General features: G+C 44.9%; 1 protein-coding gene across 1 annotated transcript in view; it reads left to right on the top strand.

Annotated features, from left to right (window-relative positions):
• The window catches only part of LOC140907924 (complement C4), a 94431-nt gene extending 78248 nt beyond the window's left edge, over positions 1-16183 (top strand). Inside the window, exons 37-42 of the mRNA XM_073335234.2 lie at positions 1009-1117; positions 3882-3971; positions 4369-4461; positions 6802-6885; positions 14514-14646; positions 16042-16183. Of these exons, the coding sequence (XP_073191335.2) occupies positions 1009-1117; positions 3882-3971; positions 4369-4461; positions 6802-6885; positions 14514-14646; positions 16042-16183 (651 nt within the window). The remainder of the gene's footprint in view (positions 1-1008; positions 1118-3881; positions 3972-4368; positions 4462-6801; positions 6886-14513; positions 14647-16041) is intronic.
• The last annotated feature ends 2244 nt before the right edge of the window (positions 16184-18427 follow it).

The raw sequence follows: 18427 nt of genomic DNA on the forward strand, positions 1-18427 counted from the left end.
TCTCCGTACCCTCAACTGGTGTCCATTTCAGCAGCCCTCCCTGGGCTCAGTCTGCTACCAGACCAGCAGGGCACATCTCGGTACCCTTGTCTGGTCTGGCCAGGTTTTGTGCTCAGTCCCCAGGCTCAGCCTGCTCGCACTGACCTTTTGACAGCTCTGCTGCTCTTCTATCCATCCAGCCAGGCACCCAGTCTTTGGCAGCCTTCGCTGGGCTCTGTTCTATCTGATGAGCTCTCTGCAGTGAGCTATCCACAGTCCAGCCACACACCTGATCCTCCCTTATCAAGCTCCACGCAGCCACTGAAGGCTCTGCTCTGCTGCTCGCCTTTTATCTGGCCCTTCTGGCCCCTTATTGGTGGCTCAAGCAGCCCATCTGATTGGCCACTCTTCTGCAGCCGCTCTAGGCTGCCTAGACTAGAGGACTTCTCGCCGCTCTATTCTGGGACAGGGTGATGCAGGACCACAAGGCCTCCAACAGGGGGCCTCCGGACCTAGTCCACCCTGCCACAGGCCCTATGCAGTTACCTAGTTAACACAGGTCTAAAGCTGTCCCTTAGTTCTATAAAAGAACCAGTGTATACTGGCACAGGGCACTTTGGGATGTTAGGGCCTGATTCAGGAAAGCCTTTAAGCCTCCATTCCTGTTCAGGATGACTTCAGTGGGACTTAATCACATGCTTAAAAGAAAGCAAGAGCTCTGATGATTAGGGATACTTTCCTGAGCAAGGATCTCAGAAAGAGAAGACCACCAATGCTGAACACAGCCAATAAACCTGCTTATTCTTTAATAGCAAGTCTTTAGCATATTGAGTCAAAGCTCCCAATAACCTGGGAAGGAACAACCTTATGCACTTGTGGCTGAAGCAGCCAGTTAATTCAGCTATGCGGTCAGAAAAAAAAGTGGTCAGCAGATCCAACGCTATAGGCACGAATAAATTGGGGAGTGGTTGGGGAGCATTAATTCTCTTTTTGTAACAAATGTTGTTCCTGTTTGCTTTTTTTCTGCAGCTCAGTAATGGATCTGAACCAGACTGTGTGTCGTTCGGGGCTAAGCAAATCAATCCCATGGGTCTCGTACAGCCAGCAAACGCCATCATTTATGATTTTTACAACCCTGGTAAGCTGACCCAGCAGTATAGAAAAAATGAACATGAAACTATTTAGAAAGGGCAAGAGGCCAAGACTGAATTTTTCCCTTCTGTCCATTGAGAGGAAACCCTAGTATATTGGAATGCGATGTGTGAATCAATGTATTTTTTTTACACTGCATAATGAAAAGACTCCCCTCTGAATAATGATTGGTAATGTCACAGTGAGAGCACACTTTAACAGAGATCTTTTAAAGAAGTGATCTCCTGGTTTGCATTGATTGCCGGAGACTGAAAATTCATATTTTTACTTGTATGAGGTTTTTAAGTGAACTTTTCATACTTGTGTAAGATGGATCTCCACAGATCACATAGAGCACAAGCAGCAGTAAACCAAGCTTCCCCAAATTTGTCCCTGGGATCAACTCTAAGGACAAAGGCCCAGATTCTCAAAGGTATTTTGGTGCCTTATTCAATCCATTAAACGGGAGTTAGATTTCTAAATACCTTTGAGGATCTGGGCCAAAGAGACTAGTTCAGTCTCTATGTTGATTCAAACTTTGGCCTCTGATGGTACTGTTAGCACGGTGATCACGTAGTGCCATACATGGTGGTGGTATTTGCAGTGTGGATCGTTATCGACTAGAAAATGTTTAATTGATGAATTTGCATCAGAACTTTTTTTTTCAAGAAACAGTAAATGTTTTACAGAATGTTTTCCCCTTTAAGCTTTCCATTGTGGCTCTGTCCACCACTGTGCTTTGTTTATTAGACCACATTTTTTCCTTTAAAACATCCAACCCCCAAACCAGCTAAGTCCTCCAAATCCTAGGCTTCTTAGAAGTCCTTTTATAGAAAGGAGACACTTCAGCTGCAAAATATTAAATGCCTTCCAGTAGAATCTAGAGTCCCCGATCAGAGCCTTGTTGTGCTAGGCATTCTACAGACATAGTAAGACAGAGTATTTCATTTACACTTCTTGATTTCTAGAAATGGAACCAAGTTGCAAAATTAAGATCTAGATACAGATTTCAAAGTTTTAGGGAAAATGGGGTGTTTCCGGTTTTGGTATGGTCTATTCTAAAGCTAGGTGCCAGTTGCAAAATCCAGATCCAGAATTTAGGAGCATCCAAACTTCGGCACTGTTTGAATCTGGGGCTTTGGTTGGGATCATCTATAACAGCTTTTTATATACTATACAAAGGTATGGTGCATTTCTTATTCCCATCTAAATATCTCAGATTTCATTTTAGCTGCTAAAATAAAGGAGCCTGGGGGTAAGGAAGAAGACTATTGGGAATTGTAGCAATAGGCAGACAGAAACTAAATTAAATTATGCTAATAGAATCATAAAAAGTTAGGTTTGGAAGGGACCTCAGGAGGTCATCTAGTCCAACCCCCTGCTCAAAGCAGGACCAATCCCCAATTTTTGTCCCAGATCCCTAAATGGCCCCCTCAAGGATTGATCTCACAACCCTGGGTTTAGCAGGCCAATGCTCAAACCACTGAGCTATCCCTCCCCCCCTTGCTTGACTCTGACTGAAGACTGAGCCATTGGTATTTGGAGTGATCAGATTTATGAGCCAAAATACAACTGAAGTTCTGATTAAACCAGGATAAAGCTAAATAGTCAGTGTATGGTACTTGATGGGTGAGAAATAAAAGAGAGACTGTTCAAAGAAAGTCAGAGGCGGCAGTGCTCTCAGTGTAAACATCATCAAACCATAGCGAAGACAGTGCCTTTCAAGTTATGTCTACACTGCAAATGAAGGTGTGACTAGAGCATGGGTAGGCATACCAACACTAGCTTTAATCTAGCTAGCATGAGTAACAATAGTAGTGAAGACATAGTGGCACGGTTCTAGCAACCTCAATACATTCCCAGAGTCCCCAGCAGGCTTTTACTCAGGGGGCTAGCCTGTTTTACCACATCACTGCTATTGTAATCTGTGTTAGCTAGATTAAAGCTAGCACAGGTTTGCCTCCCCGTGCTACAGTCACACCTTCATTTGTGGTGTAGACATACCCTGAGAGGCAATGGCCTCCTCAGACCCATATAATACCGGGAGCAAAGTTGTTGCTCTCTTCTCTGTAAATGCTAAGGCAGTGAACTATACTTGCAAAAGAAAGATACCTGATGTGAGGTTGCTCAAAGTCCCACTCCTTGTGGGACTTAAAAGCAGTAAGGTTGTTAAGTTCTCTTTCTCTTCTCTCTTCAGGCTTCCCCTGCTAGCAGATGAGGATAGCAGAGAACAAACTCCAGAGCTCCAAAGTGCAACCACTTGGGGCCCAGTCTAAACCCCCATCCTGGGCTGTTTAGATTCTGACCTTCCCCACCTGCCATAATTCTTAGCACAATGAAAACATAGGGCTAGATCTGCAGCTGGTGTAAATTGACCTAGCTCCACTGAAGTCAAAGGAGTCATGCTGATTTACACCATCTGGCCCAGAGATAGAAAGATGGCTCATAGGACAAAGGTCCTTAATAGACATTATTTAAAACTTGTAAATTAGTGTTGACTGTGTCCCTTTTTAAACAGATGTTTTATGTGGTGAAACAAAAAAGAAACAGGGGTTTAAAATTAAACACATTTTTCAGTTGGAATCCAAACAATGAGTTCTCATCAGTATTATAGATTTAAGGGACTGCAGTTGCTCATTCAGGTTGCACAGAAGCACCCTCAGTGCACTGGGGAAGTTTGGTTGCAAAGGTGAACTCTGCACTCTGGCCCATCATTACCTTTTTCAATTTAGGCTGCTTGAGAATTCAATTATTTTGTTTCCTTTCTTTAGGGAGAAAATGCAGTGTATTTTACAATGCACCCAAACAGAGTGCCATGTTATCAAAACTGTGCCATGCGGAAGTTTGCCAGTGTGCTGAAGGTACGGTAATGATAAATGTGACTGAATCAGTTCCAAATGAATTCTTTATTCATAGCAGCCAGCTGCTCATAGATTCATAAATTTTAAGGCCAGAAGGGACAATTATGATCATCTAGTCTGACCTGCAAAACACAGGCCCTAGAACCTCACCCAGTAGTATCTGCACCAAGACCATAACTTCTGTTTGAAAGCTAGTCAGTCTTGATTTAAAGTTTCAATGTGATAAAAAAAATGCATCATATCCCTAGGTACATTGTTCCAATGGTTAGTTACCTGAAGTGTTAAAAAAGTGTGCTTTATTTCGAGTTTGAATTTTGTCTTGCTTTAGCTTCCAGTCATTTGTTTCTCTTAGGATAGGATGGGACTGTTGAATATATATTTACATTGTTCAATCTAGGTCCCTGTCCACAAAGAAGAATGACTTTCAATAAAGCCATGGAAGCAGGTGCACGTGAAAGCTTTGCATGCTACGACCCTATTGTAGACTATGGTAAGACATGAAAGATGTTTGTTGATGTCTTTTAAACTTGATGTTTCCCTCTGTGACCCCTCTGCCAGGTGAAGCCACCAGGTCCAGGTTCAATATCAAGTGGTCCCTTTCCATCAATACAACACAGAACTGGCTTGAGTCCCCACCCAGTAACCTGGGAAAATTACACACCACCCCTGGGCGCCTCTGAGAGGCAATACTTCCCCACTCGCAAACACAGTGTAGAAAAGAAACTTTTGATAAAAGGATGGAAGTAACTCAGCATTAATTTGGGAAAACACTGCAAACAGGGTTCATAAACATAAACCATGAGCAAAAGACCCCACCCCCAAGGCAGTAGAGCAGTGTCCTTTTCCCCTCAGGGTCTTAAGTCCAGCAATCCAAAAGTCCCTTTCATGTGCCTGATCTTACTCACTCCGCTGCTTGGGCACTCGCACACCGCCCCTCTCTGCCAGCCACCCTGCTGGCTGATTGCCATGCCTCTCTGCAGGGCTCTGCTCTGGTCCTCTCTGCCAGCCACCCTGCTGGCCACTCCTCTCCACCATCTGGCCTGCCGGCCACTCCCATCAGCCACTTCTGCCGGCCACCTGCTCACCGCACCTCTCCGCCAGCCACTCACCACGCCTCTCCGACTCACCAGCCACTCGTTTGCCAGCCAACTGTCAGTCACCTTCTGCTGCCTCCTGTCTCTCTGCTGTGACCTCTGAACAGCAGTCTCTTAGTGTAGCCTATTTAGCCCTTTCTTTGAACAGTTGGGGGTAACAGGTTAAACCAGTACAGGGAAACCCTTGGGGGAGGGTCTACACCTCCTGGCTGGAATACCTCTCCCCACCCCTCTACTTTCACAGTGCTCTGGCATTTGAGCCCTTGACTCAATGAAGTCCTTTCAGCTGAGGGTGACCTCCTCATTTGGGACAGGTTAAGCACAGTCCTGCTTGCCTGTATTCATGCAGTAACGCCAACAACTTTGGTAACAGCATTTCCTCTACCCCTGCATTCAGTACTAAAGTGATTTGTAACCCAACACCAGCCAAAGTTGATCATTTTGAGCAACAGTGCTCTATCTGCTGTATATCTAAGCAGAGTAGGTGTATGCATCCGATGAAGTGAGCTGTAGCTCAGGAAAGCTCATGCTCAAATAAATTGGTTAGTCTCTAAGGTGCCACAAGTACTCCTTTTCTTTTTGCGAATACAGACTAACACGGCTGCTACTCTGAAACATGTAAATACAGTTTGCTCTGGAAGTCTCTCCCCTTCCCAGCTAGCTGTCAGGGGAGAATTCATTCAGTTCATTTAGACCCTTACATCTATAATGGTAAATTCTCTATAATGAACCTCCCCTAAACTGAGCAGAGTTTCTGTGTCTGGCATGGAGCCTGTCTGGGATGGGGAGACAAGTGGGTATTAGGGCCGTCATTCTGGACAGAGGAGAGAAAAGGAGAGGTTTCTAAAGAATTCGTCTGGGCTGGGGAGAAGGGCAGTGAGTGGGTGATGAGAAGTCTGGCTGGGTGAGGGCTGGGGGGCAAGAAAGAATGCATACCAGTATGTTACTCTGGTTCAGAGAAGACCAGTGGCATTGGAGCCTCTGACCTCATGGTCCCTGGTGTTAGGTAATAATGATAAGGCCTATTTCTTATATAGCAGTTTTCATTAATAGATCTCAAATAGCTTCACACTCTGTAATGTATTTTCCTCACAACACCCCAGCAAGGTAGGGAAGTGCTGTACAGATAGGGACAGAGAGGCTACATGACTTGCCCAAGGCCACCCAAGATATCCATGAGTAGGGAATTGAACCTCGGTCTCCTATAGCCTAAGCTAATGCCTCAGCCACTGAACTCTCCTGGTAGGAAGGGGATAGCAAACAGTAGGTGACTCCTTCTCGAGTTTCCTTCCTTCCCAAATCTGCTGAGTTAGCTAAATACCTCTTCATATGTTGATTTGTCTCTCTGGCTCCTCTCTAGGATATGCAGGGTGCAGGAGAAACTGGAGGAAGACTCTGGCTCAGCAGCTTTAGTGGTGTGCAAATGAATGCAGTGATAGGAAAAAGGCAGGCCTTTCCCAGTGCAGCAGTCCAGGAAATCTACTGGTATAGTCTGGCCTATCTCTAAGTGGGAGGATAATGTCACATTTGGCAGAGGGGGTTCAACCCCACAAACTCCTGATCAATGTCTGCCTTGCCAAGTACATACCTTACCTCTTGTCTTTCAGCTCTCTCATGTACCACTTGGTAGCACATCTGCCTCTGTGCTGGAAATCACTTAAAGTGTATTTGATTTTCCTTTCTCTATGCTATTTAATATTTGCATCCATCCTCACACAAATACTATCCTGTTGCAGCATACCACGTAAAGATCCTTGGGATAACACAAAAGAATGTTTTTGATTACTATGAGACCGAAATCCAAAGAATCATAAAAGTCGGTAAGTATAAACTTTGCATTCATTTACAGCAAAATCTGGCATTCTCCTAGGAAAGTAATTTTTTCTACAAAACTGGTGGCATTCCAAGGACAATAATACATATTCAATAGTTCCATTTTCTATGTTTTAATAGAAATGCTCAGGCCATTGTACTAGAGAACCAATGAAAAATCTGTTTGGCAGGACTAAGACAGATATTTGCTAGTAATTAGGAACAACCGTACTAACAATGGGTGAACATCAACAGATTTCAAGTTGGAATTCAGTTTAGAATGAGCACCTCAAATCTGAATAGCTATACAGGCCATCCAAACCTCTCTGAGTCTGTAAAGTAAGGCTGGGAATCTTATTAAAGCAGGACTGGACTTCCACTCCTGTCCCAGCTAGGGATACCCAGAGACCTGCCTTTCTCATGCTGTATCAGCACATTGTCAGTTCCAGTCCCAATGGGAAACAAACCTGGTGAAAATAGACCTAAACATTTCAGAGCAATAAAATGCTGCTCACTAGGAGCAGTACATACTCCCTTTCAGGGAGATAAGACCAGTGGAGAGTTTTATTATTAGATATTTTCACACATATGTCTTGCATATTAGTTTGTGTCTCTGAAAGGAAGGCACTGGTCTTTTCTTTTCATGGTGGACAGAGTTTGTTACTTACGGGCTTTTACCAGCCAAGAAGAAGATGGATTTGTTTTACAGACAGCGGCTCAAATATTTCTCAAAGTTTCTAGACCCTCATTTAGTGTGATAGAGTTGAACTGTATTGGGTTAGCGTGTGGTTAGACCTATCTGGTCCAGTTTAGGGTTTCCTGTCTTTTAAAAGCTTCTCTCAGATTCAGTTGATCATTCCCACGTGATGATATGAGAGCTCTTCACACGGTTTGGTGCTAAAAGCCGATGGATGGATTATGAAGTCCAGTTAGCCGGTGAACTATAGAGAGTAGCCTTTCCAGCCTGGATTTTGTACCTGTGATGACAGAAGAGAAGATTGTTTTTGCTTCCATTGCTGCAGTGGCGCAGTCCTGCAAAAGACTGTGCTGATGGTGGGTGGGTTCAAAGCAGGTTTTGTACCACCACCATTCTAGCCCCCTGCCTACACACTTCCATTTACCTAGTTCGTCAGTAAACCAGGAAGTCTTCACAGTAGTTGTGGGAGAAGAGGAAGGATAATATCCCAGGGGAAGTTCAGCCATTGTGGACATCAATTGGTTGTAGTAGCTTGTCAACCTCTTGGTCTTGTAGGTGGGAGGTTTGCCTTCCCAGAACAATCTGAAAAACTTAAAAGTTCCAAAAGCTTCCATGGTCACTCCAGCCTTGTTCATTCATTCCCCAGACGGGATGGAATGAAGGCACTGATCTTTGCCTGGATGAGTGGTAGTCACACCTGGATGAGAAGAACTTTTGTTATGTGCCCAGTGGTCCAGTTTTTGGCTGAAGATGTCCAGAGAGAGCTTATGTGAACCCTGTGGTTTCCAAGTGCAGGAGGTAGGATAATGCAGTTCTTGGCATTGTCTATATGGAGCGTGAGGATGCTAGGAACAGTGACTCTGGGGGAGTCCAGCAACATGCTGGATGTATCTGTTAGTTCTAGAAAATCTACAGGAGCTAAGCCAGGAAATCCATAGACTGCAAGGTTCTCTTTCTCTTATTCTCCCAGCTTATTATGGTGATTTCTCAAATAGTTACAATCTCCCCACAGATTTGAACACCTATCAGACTACAGCATGAGTCCTACAGTTACCTACATGCCATAAGAATTTTAAAAAATGATGGCAATTTAATTACAATGGGCCTGAGGCAAAATGACATAATTGCTCAAGTAAGCAAGCCCAATCCATCTTTGTTTTCCTTTTCATTCCTAGATGTAAGGGAAATTGAGTCCACTATGTGGCATACATGCTCTATAAGTCTTGAACAACAGAACAAATCTGCAGCACTTGCTGTATTACTCAGGGGAGCAATGCTCATGTAGGACAGCATATATTACTGAATGGCTTTTTTCTTTGGAAGCCAGGATACTGGGCTAGATGGACCTTTGGTCTGACCCAGTATGGCCATTCTTATGTTCTTATTATGATCCCTGTTATGGCTGCGAAGTGAATGTCCTATGTATTCGTTTCTGAGGGAATAGCATATCACAGTGATTTTCAACCTTTTTTCATTTATGGACCCCTACAAAATTTCGAATGGAGGTGCGGACCCCTTTGGAAATCTTAGACACAGTCTGCAAGGCCCCATGGGTCCATGGACCACAGGGTTGAAAACTATAGTTCTGTGTTACCGACAACCTTTCACGAACCCCTTAGACATAGTCTGCAGGCCCCCAGAGGTCCATGAACCACAGGTTGAAAACCACGGGCATATTAGGATGCATCATTGTAGGGCAGGTCAGCACCACTGGAGATTTAGATTTTCTGATTCTGACTGCTACACTAAGCACTGAAACACCAACGCCAGCATTCTCTCTGTAGCTAACATCACCAATGCTGAGGTGAAGATTATGAATCATCAGCTTCGCTGGGCTGGTCATTGTGTGTGGATGGCTGATACTAGTATTCCGAAGCAAGTCCTCTTTTCTCAACTTAATCATGGTATGAGGACTTGCAGGGGTCAGAGGAAATGCTACAAGAACACCCTGAAAGTATCTTAAGAAGGGAGGCCACGAATTGGGACCCCACGAATTGGGAAGAGCTGGCTAGCAACAGACTGCAGTGGTGTCACATCACACATCAAGCCTCAGCCCATTTTGAAGAGAATCACCTTGCTCAAGAGGCTGAGAAGGAAGGAGAATGTACAGCATCCTGGCCAGCTCTCTCCAAGCAGATACCTGTTGTGCTCTCTCCAAGCAGATACCAGTCACATATGTGGAAGAACTTGGTGAGCATGGATTGGACTCCTCAACCATCTTAAGTCTCATCCATGACTTTTCCCCCTAGCGATGACATCCTCATATCGAGGGATAGCCGATGACGACAATTAGGTTTGCGTGCTTTGAAGAAAGAGTGTGAGCATAGACCATTTTAAAGAAATGACTGCTTTTGTTTTTCAGAGACATGGTGGGTAAGATAATGTATTTTATTGAACCAATTCCTGTTGATGAAAGAGACAAACATTTGAGCTCCACAGAACTCTTCTTCAGACCTGGTCTATACTAGAAAATTCGGTTGGTTTAACTATGTCAGTCAGGGGTGTGGAAAAGCTGACCTGGGTCCCTGTGTAGACGGCGCCAGGTAGACATAAGATTTCTTCCATCGACCTAGCTGGTCGGCACAGCGTTTTAAATGTAGACAAGCCCTCAGAGTGTCACAGCTAAATACAAGGTGAAACAGATTGTTAAGCACAGGGAGTTAACACATGTTGCAAGAAATCTTTCAAAATGAAGTGGGCAGTGAACACCTCTGCAGTCGTAGGGCAAAGGTGAGTTAGTGGATTGTAATGAGACAGAAAACCAGTGTCTTTGGTTTTTAAAGGCTTTTCTTCCTAAATCTCTTAATCTTTATACAGTTTAAACAAAACTTAAGATGGGTTTAAAAAGCTACCTATCAAAGTAACAAGAGATTTGTAGTATCCTTATTAATGTTTGTTATTGACCTAGGTCGGAGTAGCCAATTTGTGGCCCTCGTTGTGCTCTAAACTGTGGCCCTTAAAGGTGACTGTGTTTAGAAGAAACTTTGTGGTTGGTTATGAATGGAAAATGGGTCCCTGCGTCAGACCCTGGGAGTTTTAAATGGGAGTTTTTGAACCAGCCCTACCATTTTCTCCCCTGCAGCTGCTTCCCACTGCTTTCCTCACAGATGCAGGCACAGTTTGGATGTAAGCCGGCTGTGCTCTGTGAAGCTGCTGTCATTTCTCCTATTCACCAGCATCAGCAGGCTGGAAGGAGAGAGTAGCTCTGGATTTTCCATTACCTGCTTCCTGGCTGGGCTGTAGGACTCCCAATAAGAGCAGTGTAGGTGCTCAAATGGCAGTGCCAGAGCCTAGGGGAGCACCCAGCAAAGGAGGCATCCACTCCCCCACAAATCGGGCCAGGAGAGGGGGAATCAAGGAGAAGAAGTGGAGACTCAGCAGCCAGTTCCACAGTTCTTAGGCCCAGCCCTTGTACAGGTTAGGAGGGAACTGTGCTAAGTTGTGTCAGGTGACACCTCTCCCCTAGGGACCACATGTCGGCTGAGAAGAGCACAGCACAGCACACTTCAGCCGCTCGCCATCCCCGTTGCACTCCGGTTGTGGTGAGGGAGGCATGGAAGCTATCTCTGCCTGATCTGTGCCTGCTGGGGAGTTCCTTAGTCCAGGGGATTCCCCAGCAAGGGGACTTGAAAATGTCCAAAAGGAGCAGAATTTTGGAATCATATTTTGGATGTAAGGATGACTTGAGGGTATGTCTACACAGCAAAGAACTGTGCCAGCTGGCTCAGATCACAGGGCTCAGGCTGCGGTAGGGTTGCCAACTTTGTAATATTTAAAAACCGGACACTTCCAGTGCTGGAACCTCCCCTGCCCTGCCTCTTCTCCCGAGGCCCCACCCAGTGGCGTATTAATGCCTAGGCCGACAAATTTGCAGGGGCAGCAAATTTATAATAGCAGCCAGGGGCTGCTTCCCCCGGCACCGGTTCGCTTTCTCAGCCCTGCCCCGACTCTACCCCTTCCCCGCCCCCATTCACCGCCCCCTCCCTGCCCCTATTGGCCCAAATCCCCGCCTCCTCTCCTGAGCGCACCACATTCACCCCTCTTCCCCGCTCCTTCGCAAAGCTGTTTCAAGCACTGGCAGGGAGCGGGGAGAACCAGGACCTGGTGGCGCATTCAGGGGAGGAGGTGGAGACGGAGCGGAGGTGAGCTGGGGTGGGGGGGGACGGCAATTATTTCAGGGCCTAGGGGCAGCAAAATCTTTAATCCACCACTGGCCCCACCCCTGCCCTGTCTCTTTCCCCCTCCCCTCATCACTTGCTGCTTTTCCCCTCTTGCCCCCCACTCCCCTGTGCCTGGGTCGGCAGGGACTCACCTGTAGAACCTGGGCTGGGAGCTGCAGCCACTCAATGCAGGTAGGAGGTGGCCCTGGCTGAGTAGGGGTTGTTGGTGATGATGACTTCACATCTCCCCGTCTCCCTCACCCACAGTAACTGGACTTTGGGTGTCCAGTCAGTAGATCTGACTGGACACTGTCAGGTCCCCTTTTCAACCGGACTTTCCAGTTGAAAACTGGGCATCTAGCCACCCTAAGCTGTGGGGCTGTTTCATTGCTGTGTAGGCTTCAACCTGAGGCTAGAGCTCAAGCTCTAGGACCCTCCCATGCCTACAGGGCCCTAGAGTCCTGGGTCCAGCCCGAGCCTGGAAGTCCACACAGCAATGAAACAGCTGTGCAGCTTAAGTCAGCTGGCATGGGCCAGCTGCAGGTTTTTCTTTGCTGTGTAGACATACCCTGAGTGGCCTCACAGATCTAGGTATTTGCAGGCGACTGGACAAGATAACCTATCGAGGTGCCTTCCAGTCCTACATTTCTATGATTCTATTGCCCCTATAGGCATAATATCTGAGCACCTAAAAGGAAGCATAGTCCCTGCCCAAAGAATTTACAGTCTAATGTTCCCATGGTTTATTTATTCCCAGTAATGTGTGGAACTATTTGCTTTGTCCTTTTTATGAAGAACAGATGGTTGCTTCTTTTATCTGGAAAGGAAAGATTTACAGTCTAGTACAGTTCTTCTGTCTGTGAAAAGCTCCTGGATGGCAGGAAGCATTGTCTAGTAGTTAGAACAAAGGTCTGGGATCCTGGACTCCATTCCCAGCATTTGCCTTTGACTTTCCATGTGTTGTTGATTAAATTATTCACCTTCTATGCACCTCAGTTTGCTCATCTGTAAAATAAGCATAGCAGTCATGAACTGCGTCTCTGGAGTGTGTGCGAATGAACTGATGCTTTGAAATCACTTTGTGGTATTTCAGGATGCAAGATGTTACCTGTCAAGGTGTGATTATAGCCTTTGCTTTGCCTGGTAGCGAATGCAGTAGTTAGTAAAGCAAAACCATTTCCGAGTGGCCCATGATTCCAGCCTCCATCATCCACTGGTTACATTTTCAAACAAGCACCTTTGCACTTTTCACCAGTGCTACCCCTCATGCTTGAGAGGAGCTTCCAGTGAACATCTGCAGAGCTATCTCATTCTCCTTAAAATTCCTCTTTGCTGTGATGCCTGCAATATACTTGGCAATGACAGTGCAGAGACCACAGCCTATCATGCTGATCAATAGTGTCTCATTTCTTTTGACTTCTTTGTCCAGCTGTGTGCATCTATCTTGTCTTATACTATGGGTATATCTATACCAGAGCTGGAAGTTGTAAATCCCAGCTGAACACTAAGCGAGCTAATGTGCTAAAAATCGACATGTAGCTGCGGCAACATGAGTAGTGAGGAGGGCTAGCTGCCCTGTGGTCTCAGATGGGATTGTACTTGGAGTGGTAGCCCCTCCCACTGTTCACACCACTGCAGCTACACTTTGCATTTTTAGTGCACCAGCTTGGTTAGAGCTAGCATGTGTCTGTGAGCTGGAGTTTACACCTATCAGCTCCAGTGTGAACACACCTTAAGAGAAATTCCAGCTGAAATTTTTCAGCTAGCTCCACTGGGAAACTAGGTTTTGGAACAAAGCACTGCATCAGTTGATCTATAGGATCCCAGATTTCCTGGTTTTCCAGTAGAACAGAGATCTGTAGAAATTGATAGGTTTAAGTATTCTAATGGAGTCTACTGCAATGGGGACTAAGTAATTTAGCAAGTGCTAGGCAGCCAAGGCCAATATTACTGTTGGAAACTTAAGCTTTATTTCCTAATTGTTTTGGGAGGTGGGGGGGGATAAGTGCTCAGGGTTGAGGAGCCAATAGCACCACTTATTGCATTTCATTATTAATTTTCACGTAAAATTCCTCACTGTGTATGTGCAGTGGTGACAAATATCCTATGTGCCAGAAGATAAAGTGAACACTGTCAAATATTTATTAGTAGTAATCAACCCTGGTAGCGTTCAGACTTTAAAAGTTAGTTAATAAAATGCTAGGACAAAAAATCTGCTTCCGATAGACCAGAGGTTCCCAAACTTTTTGCTGGCACAACCTTATTTTAATGAAGTCTTTCTGGGCGGGACACTAGACAGCCTGGAGGACACCATTTCAAAGAGCAAAAGGGCATCCTCCACACAGGGTGACTTCACACGTGCCTCATGTGTGAAATCATGCCACACAGAGGTCCTGTACATGGGAGGTCACACTGTGTGACACAAAATGGTGTCCTACGCACAATAGGGATAGCAGCACCCCAATCTGCTGATGGTGCGACCACAGCTGGGGTCATGCCCCACAATTCAGGAACTGCTGGGCTAGACCCTCCAGTTCCCTGCACCTTGTCATTTACACCAGTGTCAAGTGGCTTTAAAAAGCTACTAAAAGCAAATGGAAATAATTTACACTTGCTTGGCAATGTTGTACATGATTCCGCAGGGTGCAGGACAATCGGTCCCTAAAATTCTATGTTTTTTCAACAGTAAAATAATTCTTACTGTGAACACTAGAGACTCTCTCTCTTTACTAGTATCAGACAGAAGTGGTTTATGGCACTCTCTTTGTTTCCACAATAGCTGGTGATGAAACTGTCCAGATAGGTGATCTCCGGCAGTTCTTCAAGCGTTCATCTTGCAAATTAAATGTGGAGGCTGGCAAACAATACCTTCTGATGGGGAAAGATGGGCAAACCATTGACTGCAACAACAAGTAAGTAAAGTGCCTCCTTTATAAGCAATACTGACTGATGTTGCAAGGTCTATCGACAGATACTGAACCGGGAGGTGACCTGTGAGTCAGATGTGCCAAGATCTATTATCTTCCAGGGAAGTCTGCAACTGAGGAATACTATTGATATTAGAATGCTCTTTTTATAAAGGATTGGGACAAATGTTTAGGCCCTTATTCAGGCACTGATTCTGCTGCCCACGTCCATCTGCAAAATATGCAATGGCACAGGCAAAATGGTCATTGCACTGTAACATGCAGCTACTTGACCCAAGCTGGTAACCGCCCAGTTACCTATTCTGCATGCACAATTATCTGCTTAGAGCCTGGCATGCATACTCTGGAGGCTCAAAATGGGCTGCTATTTTTGAAAAATCTGGCCCCGAGATTACGGTATTATAACTGTAAGAAATGGGGAATGGGAAACTTTATGGAGTTCAGAATCTTGAGAACCCCTTGAACTATGTTTGTGTTTGGAGAGCAAATTTGAATTTGTTCTTTTGGTAAGTGGGATTAAAAAAAGAAGCAAAAATGCCCTTTCTAGTGGGACGTCTGTGCTGTGTATATGGGGACAGAACAACTCTCCAAAGCAAGGCTGCTTCCACTGCATGAAGTAGGGGTTTGCCTCAGGAAGGACTGAGTAAAATCTGTGGACCCAGTTCTGGGACTACTTGTAGCCTGATCCAAAGCCAATTGAAGTCAATGGACAGGCTTCGTTGTCTTCAGTAGGTCTCGGATAGGGCCCCAAAGCATTTCTCATTGTGTTAGAGGCTATTCCCTATGTGGCTTTCTCCAGTCCAGTTTTAAATGACTGAAGGCGAAGCACTATGGATTTCACCATCTTTCTGGTAGTCTACCACCTACTAGCTCTCACTGTAGGTCTCCTGAGATTCTGCCTATATGTCTTTACTCCAATTTTATCCCATTACTCCTCTGTGTACCCCCTTGCACCACCTTAGCAAGTCCTCTTGGTGAGCTGGGGAGTCTCAGCAATTCTGATTCGTATGATTTTTTTTCATTTCCCTTCACAAAATTTTGAACCCCTAAAACTCAAAGTGAAATTTAGCCCAGTCTGCCACATTTACCTTTGTTTAAACCCCAAACCATCAATCATCCCAGGACTGCCCTAATCCAAAACTTGAGCAAACTTGTTGGTCCAGCCCAGATCAGGTTTCATGTTTGCTGCAAAACCTGAAACCAGGCAATGTTCATCTGACCTAGGGCCAGATTCATGGCTGGTGCAACACCACTGACCTTACAGTTGTTAGCCCAAGGGATGAATCAGACCCCACAGTGTTTATACTCGTCACATACTTTAGGCAAAGCTGTCTTTCAGCATTAACTAACACCTCCTTTGTTATTGTAATTGTTACATAGGATGCAGTACTTACTTGATTCACAAACTTGGATAGAGGAGATTCCAGATGGGAACACATGCAGAGCCACCATTCGCCGAAAAGCTTGCGCTGACCTCCGTGATTTTATGAATGTGTACGAGATAAACAAATGCAACATTTGAAACTTGGGGACACACAACATACCCCATACCTGTTAGTGCTACTCTTTCCTTGTGCTGGTATGGCCCATAAAGCATTAAAGTTCTAGGAACATGTAACAGAGCTTGTTTTGTTATGGTGTGTGTTTCTATGAATAACTGCCTGCTCCCTGGGTGGGATTTATTACTATGTGGGGATAGCGTGGCAAAAATGTCAGCTAAATTATCATTTCAAATGCACAAGCCGTTCCTTGAAACATAGAAGATTAGGTCAGCATAACTACATTGCTCGGGACCTAAGTCGCTTTGGAGACATACCCTAAAAAAACGGCGAAGATGATACCTTCCTTAAAGGATATGCTCCCCCAGTCAGAGACAGAGAAAACTGTTCCCAGACAATAGCTGCAGTTGCCATTAATTGCTGTATTTGTTGTATATGGCAATAATTAGATGTGCTACAGCTGCACTGTTGTAGTGTAGACACAACCTACACTGGGAAGGAGGGCAAAACGGGCCGGCATAGCTACTTCTCTCAAGGGTGTGCGTTTTTCCACACCCTTGAGAGATGTAGCTATACCAATGTAAATTCCTAGTGTAAACCAGGCCTTAGACACTGAGGAAATAAGGCCCTTAGAAATATATAAAATGGATGATTGCACCAGAATGCCCAGAGAGGCAAATATCTGTGACAGGCAGTTAGGGGAGTAGATGTTTGACCCATAAATAGAAAACAAACACATCTTGGTCAATTAAGTCTGTACAGCAATCTGTATAGCTCAGTCAGAGCATTTTAAGCACATCATAGGGCTGTTCTCTGTCTCAGCCTTAGCCCATCACAAAGAGGTTATTGCAGAATCAGAGATGGTGGAGGCGTTCAGATGAGGGTGATGAGAATGATATTGGGCATGGAAAATCACTCAGGAAGCAAGACTGGAAAGGAGGGGACATGATGAAAACAAAAAAAAAATAATGACTGGGTTAGAGAAGGTAAATTGGGAGCTTCTGTTCTCCTGGTCTCATAACACAACAAGGGGACATTCAATTAAATTAAAAAGGTAGGCAATTCAAAATTGATAAAAGGAAATACTTTTTCACATAATATATAATTAGACCATAAAACCTACTGCTACAGGATATCATTGAGGCCAAAAGCCCAGCAAGATTTAAAAAAAAAAAAAATTGGCCAATTTACATTTTTAACAAGAATATCCAGAGTTTTAACTGTTAATGCTAACACCAAGTTTTGGAAGCAATGAAATCTCCTGCTTCTGGGTTTAGGCCAATCTCTAATAGAGATCAGTCTGAGACTTCTGGGGGTGGGGGACAGCTCCTATAACTTCCGCTGAAACATCTGGTGTTGGCTGCTAACAGGATCCTAGACTAGATGGACTTCGGGTCTACTCCAGTCTGCCAATTCCCACGTTCCTTTCATGTACGCTAGCAGCAGTCGCCCCCTGGGGGCAGGCAGAGAGACCTCTCAATTGTTGGTTTCAGAGTAACAGCCGTGTTAGTCTGTATTCGCAAAAAGTTGTTGTCTCTCCCCCCCCCCACTCTCTCATATATATATATATAAAAATAAAAGTCAGCTGCTATGGCTGTGAAGAAAAACTTCAAAATGTGATCAAGTGGCAGGTAACTCAAGCAGAGTTCACAGAGACCTGGTACAATAGCTCTGCGGTGTGATCTGCCCTATCAACAAAGGATGTCAACTCATATGCCAGTGATGATATTTTACAATGTTGACTATTTCACTGCATGTGTGAAAGGAGAGGAAGTCTCATATTACAAAAATCTACATCAATGAGTCCCAAATATGGGGGGCATGGGGAAAACAAAGGGCTAGCTGGGTGCAGAGCTGGGGAGAAGATGCATACAATAAAATGTGTAGGTATTTAATCCCAGATGACTGGGTTCATTTTCCTGAAAGTAGGCTCAGCTTCTAAAAGTGTAAGAAATGCTCCTGTAACCACTAGAAATACATTCTCTTCCTTTTATTGTACAGCGCGCCAATTAGTTTGGATGCCAAATACCACAAAGGCCTGATTCTGATTCCACTTACACTTGCGGAAAACTCCATTAAAGTCAATGGAGTTACAGCTAATTTACATCTGTGCAAGAGCAGAAGGAGGCACTAGATCCACCAAGGGACTTACGCTCAGCTTTGCGATGCCTACATTTTGGGTGCTGTGTCACCCAGTAGAAACTGTAGCACTGAATTAGGGGCTCAGGCTCCCTACACACTGGAGGGGGGAGAGTTTGTTAGAATGG

The sequence above is a fragment of the Lepidochelys kempii genome, chromosome 1 (genome assembly GCF_965140285.1).
Source record: "Lepidochelys kempii isolate rLepKem1 chromosome 1, rLepKem1.hap1, whole genome shotgun sequence".
Classification (NCBI taxonomy): domain Eukaryota; kingdom Metazoa; phylum Chordata; order Testudines; family Cheloniidae; genus Lepidochelys; species Lepidochelys kempii.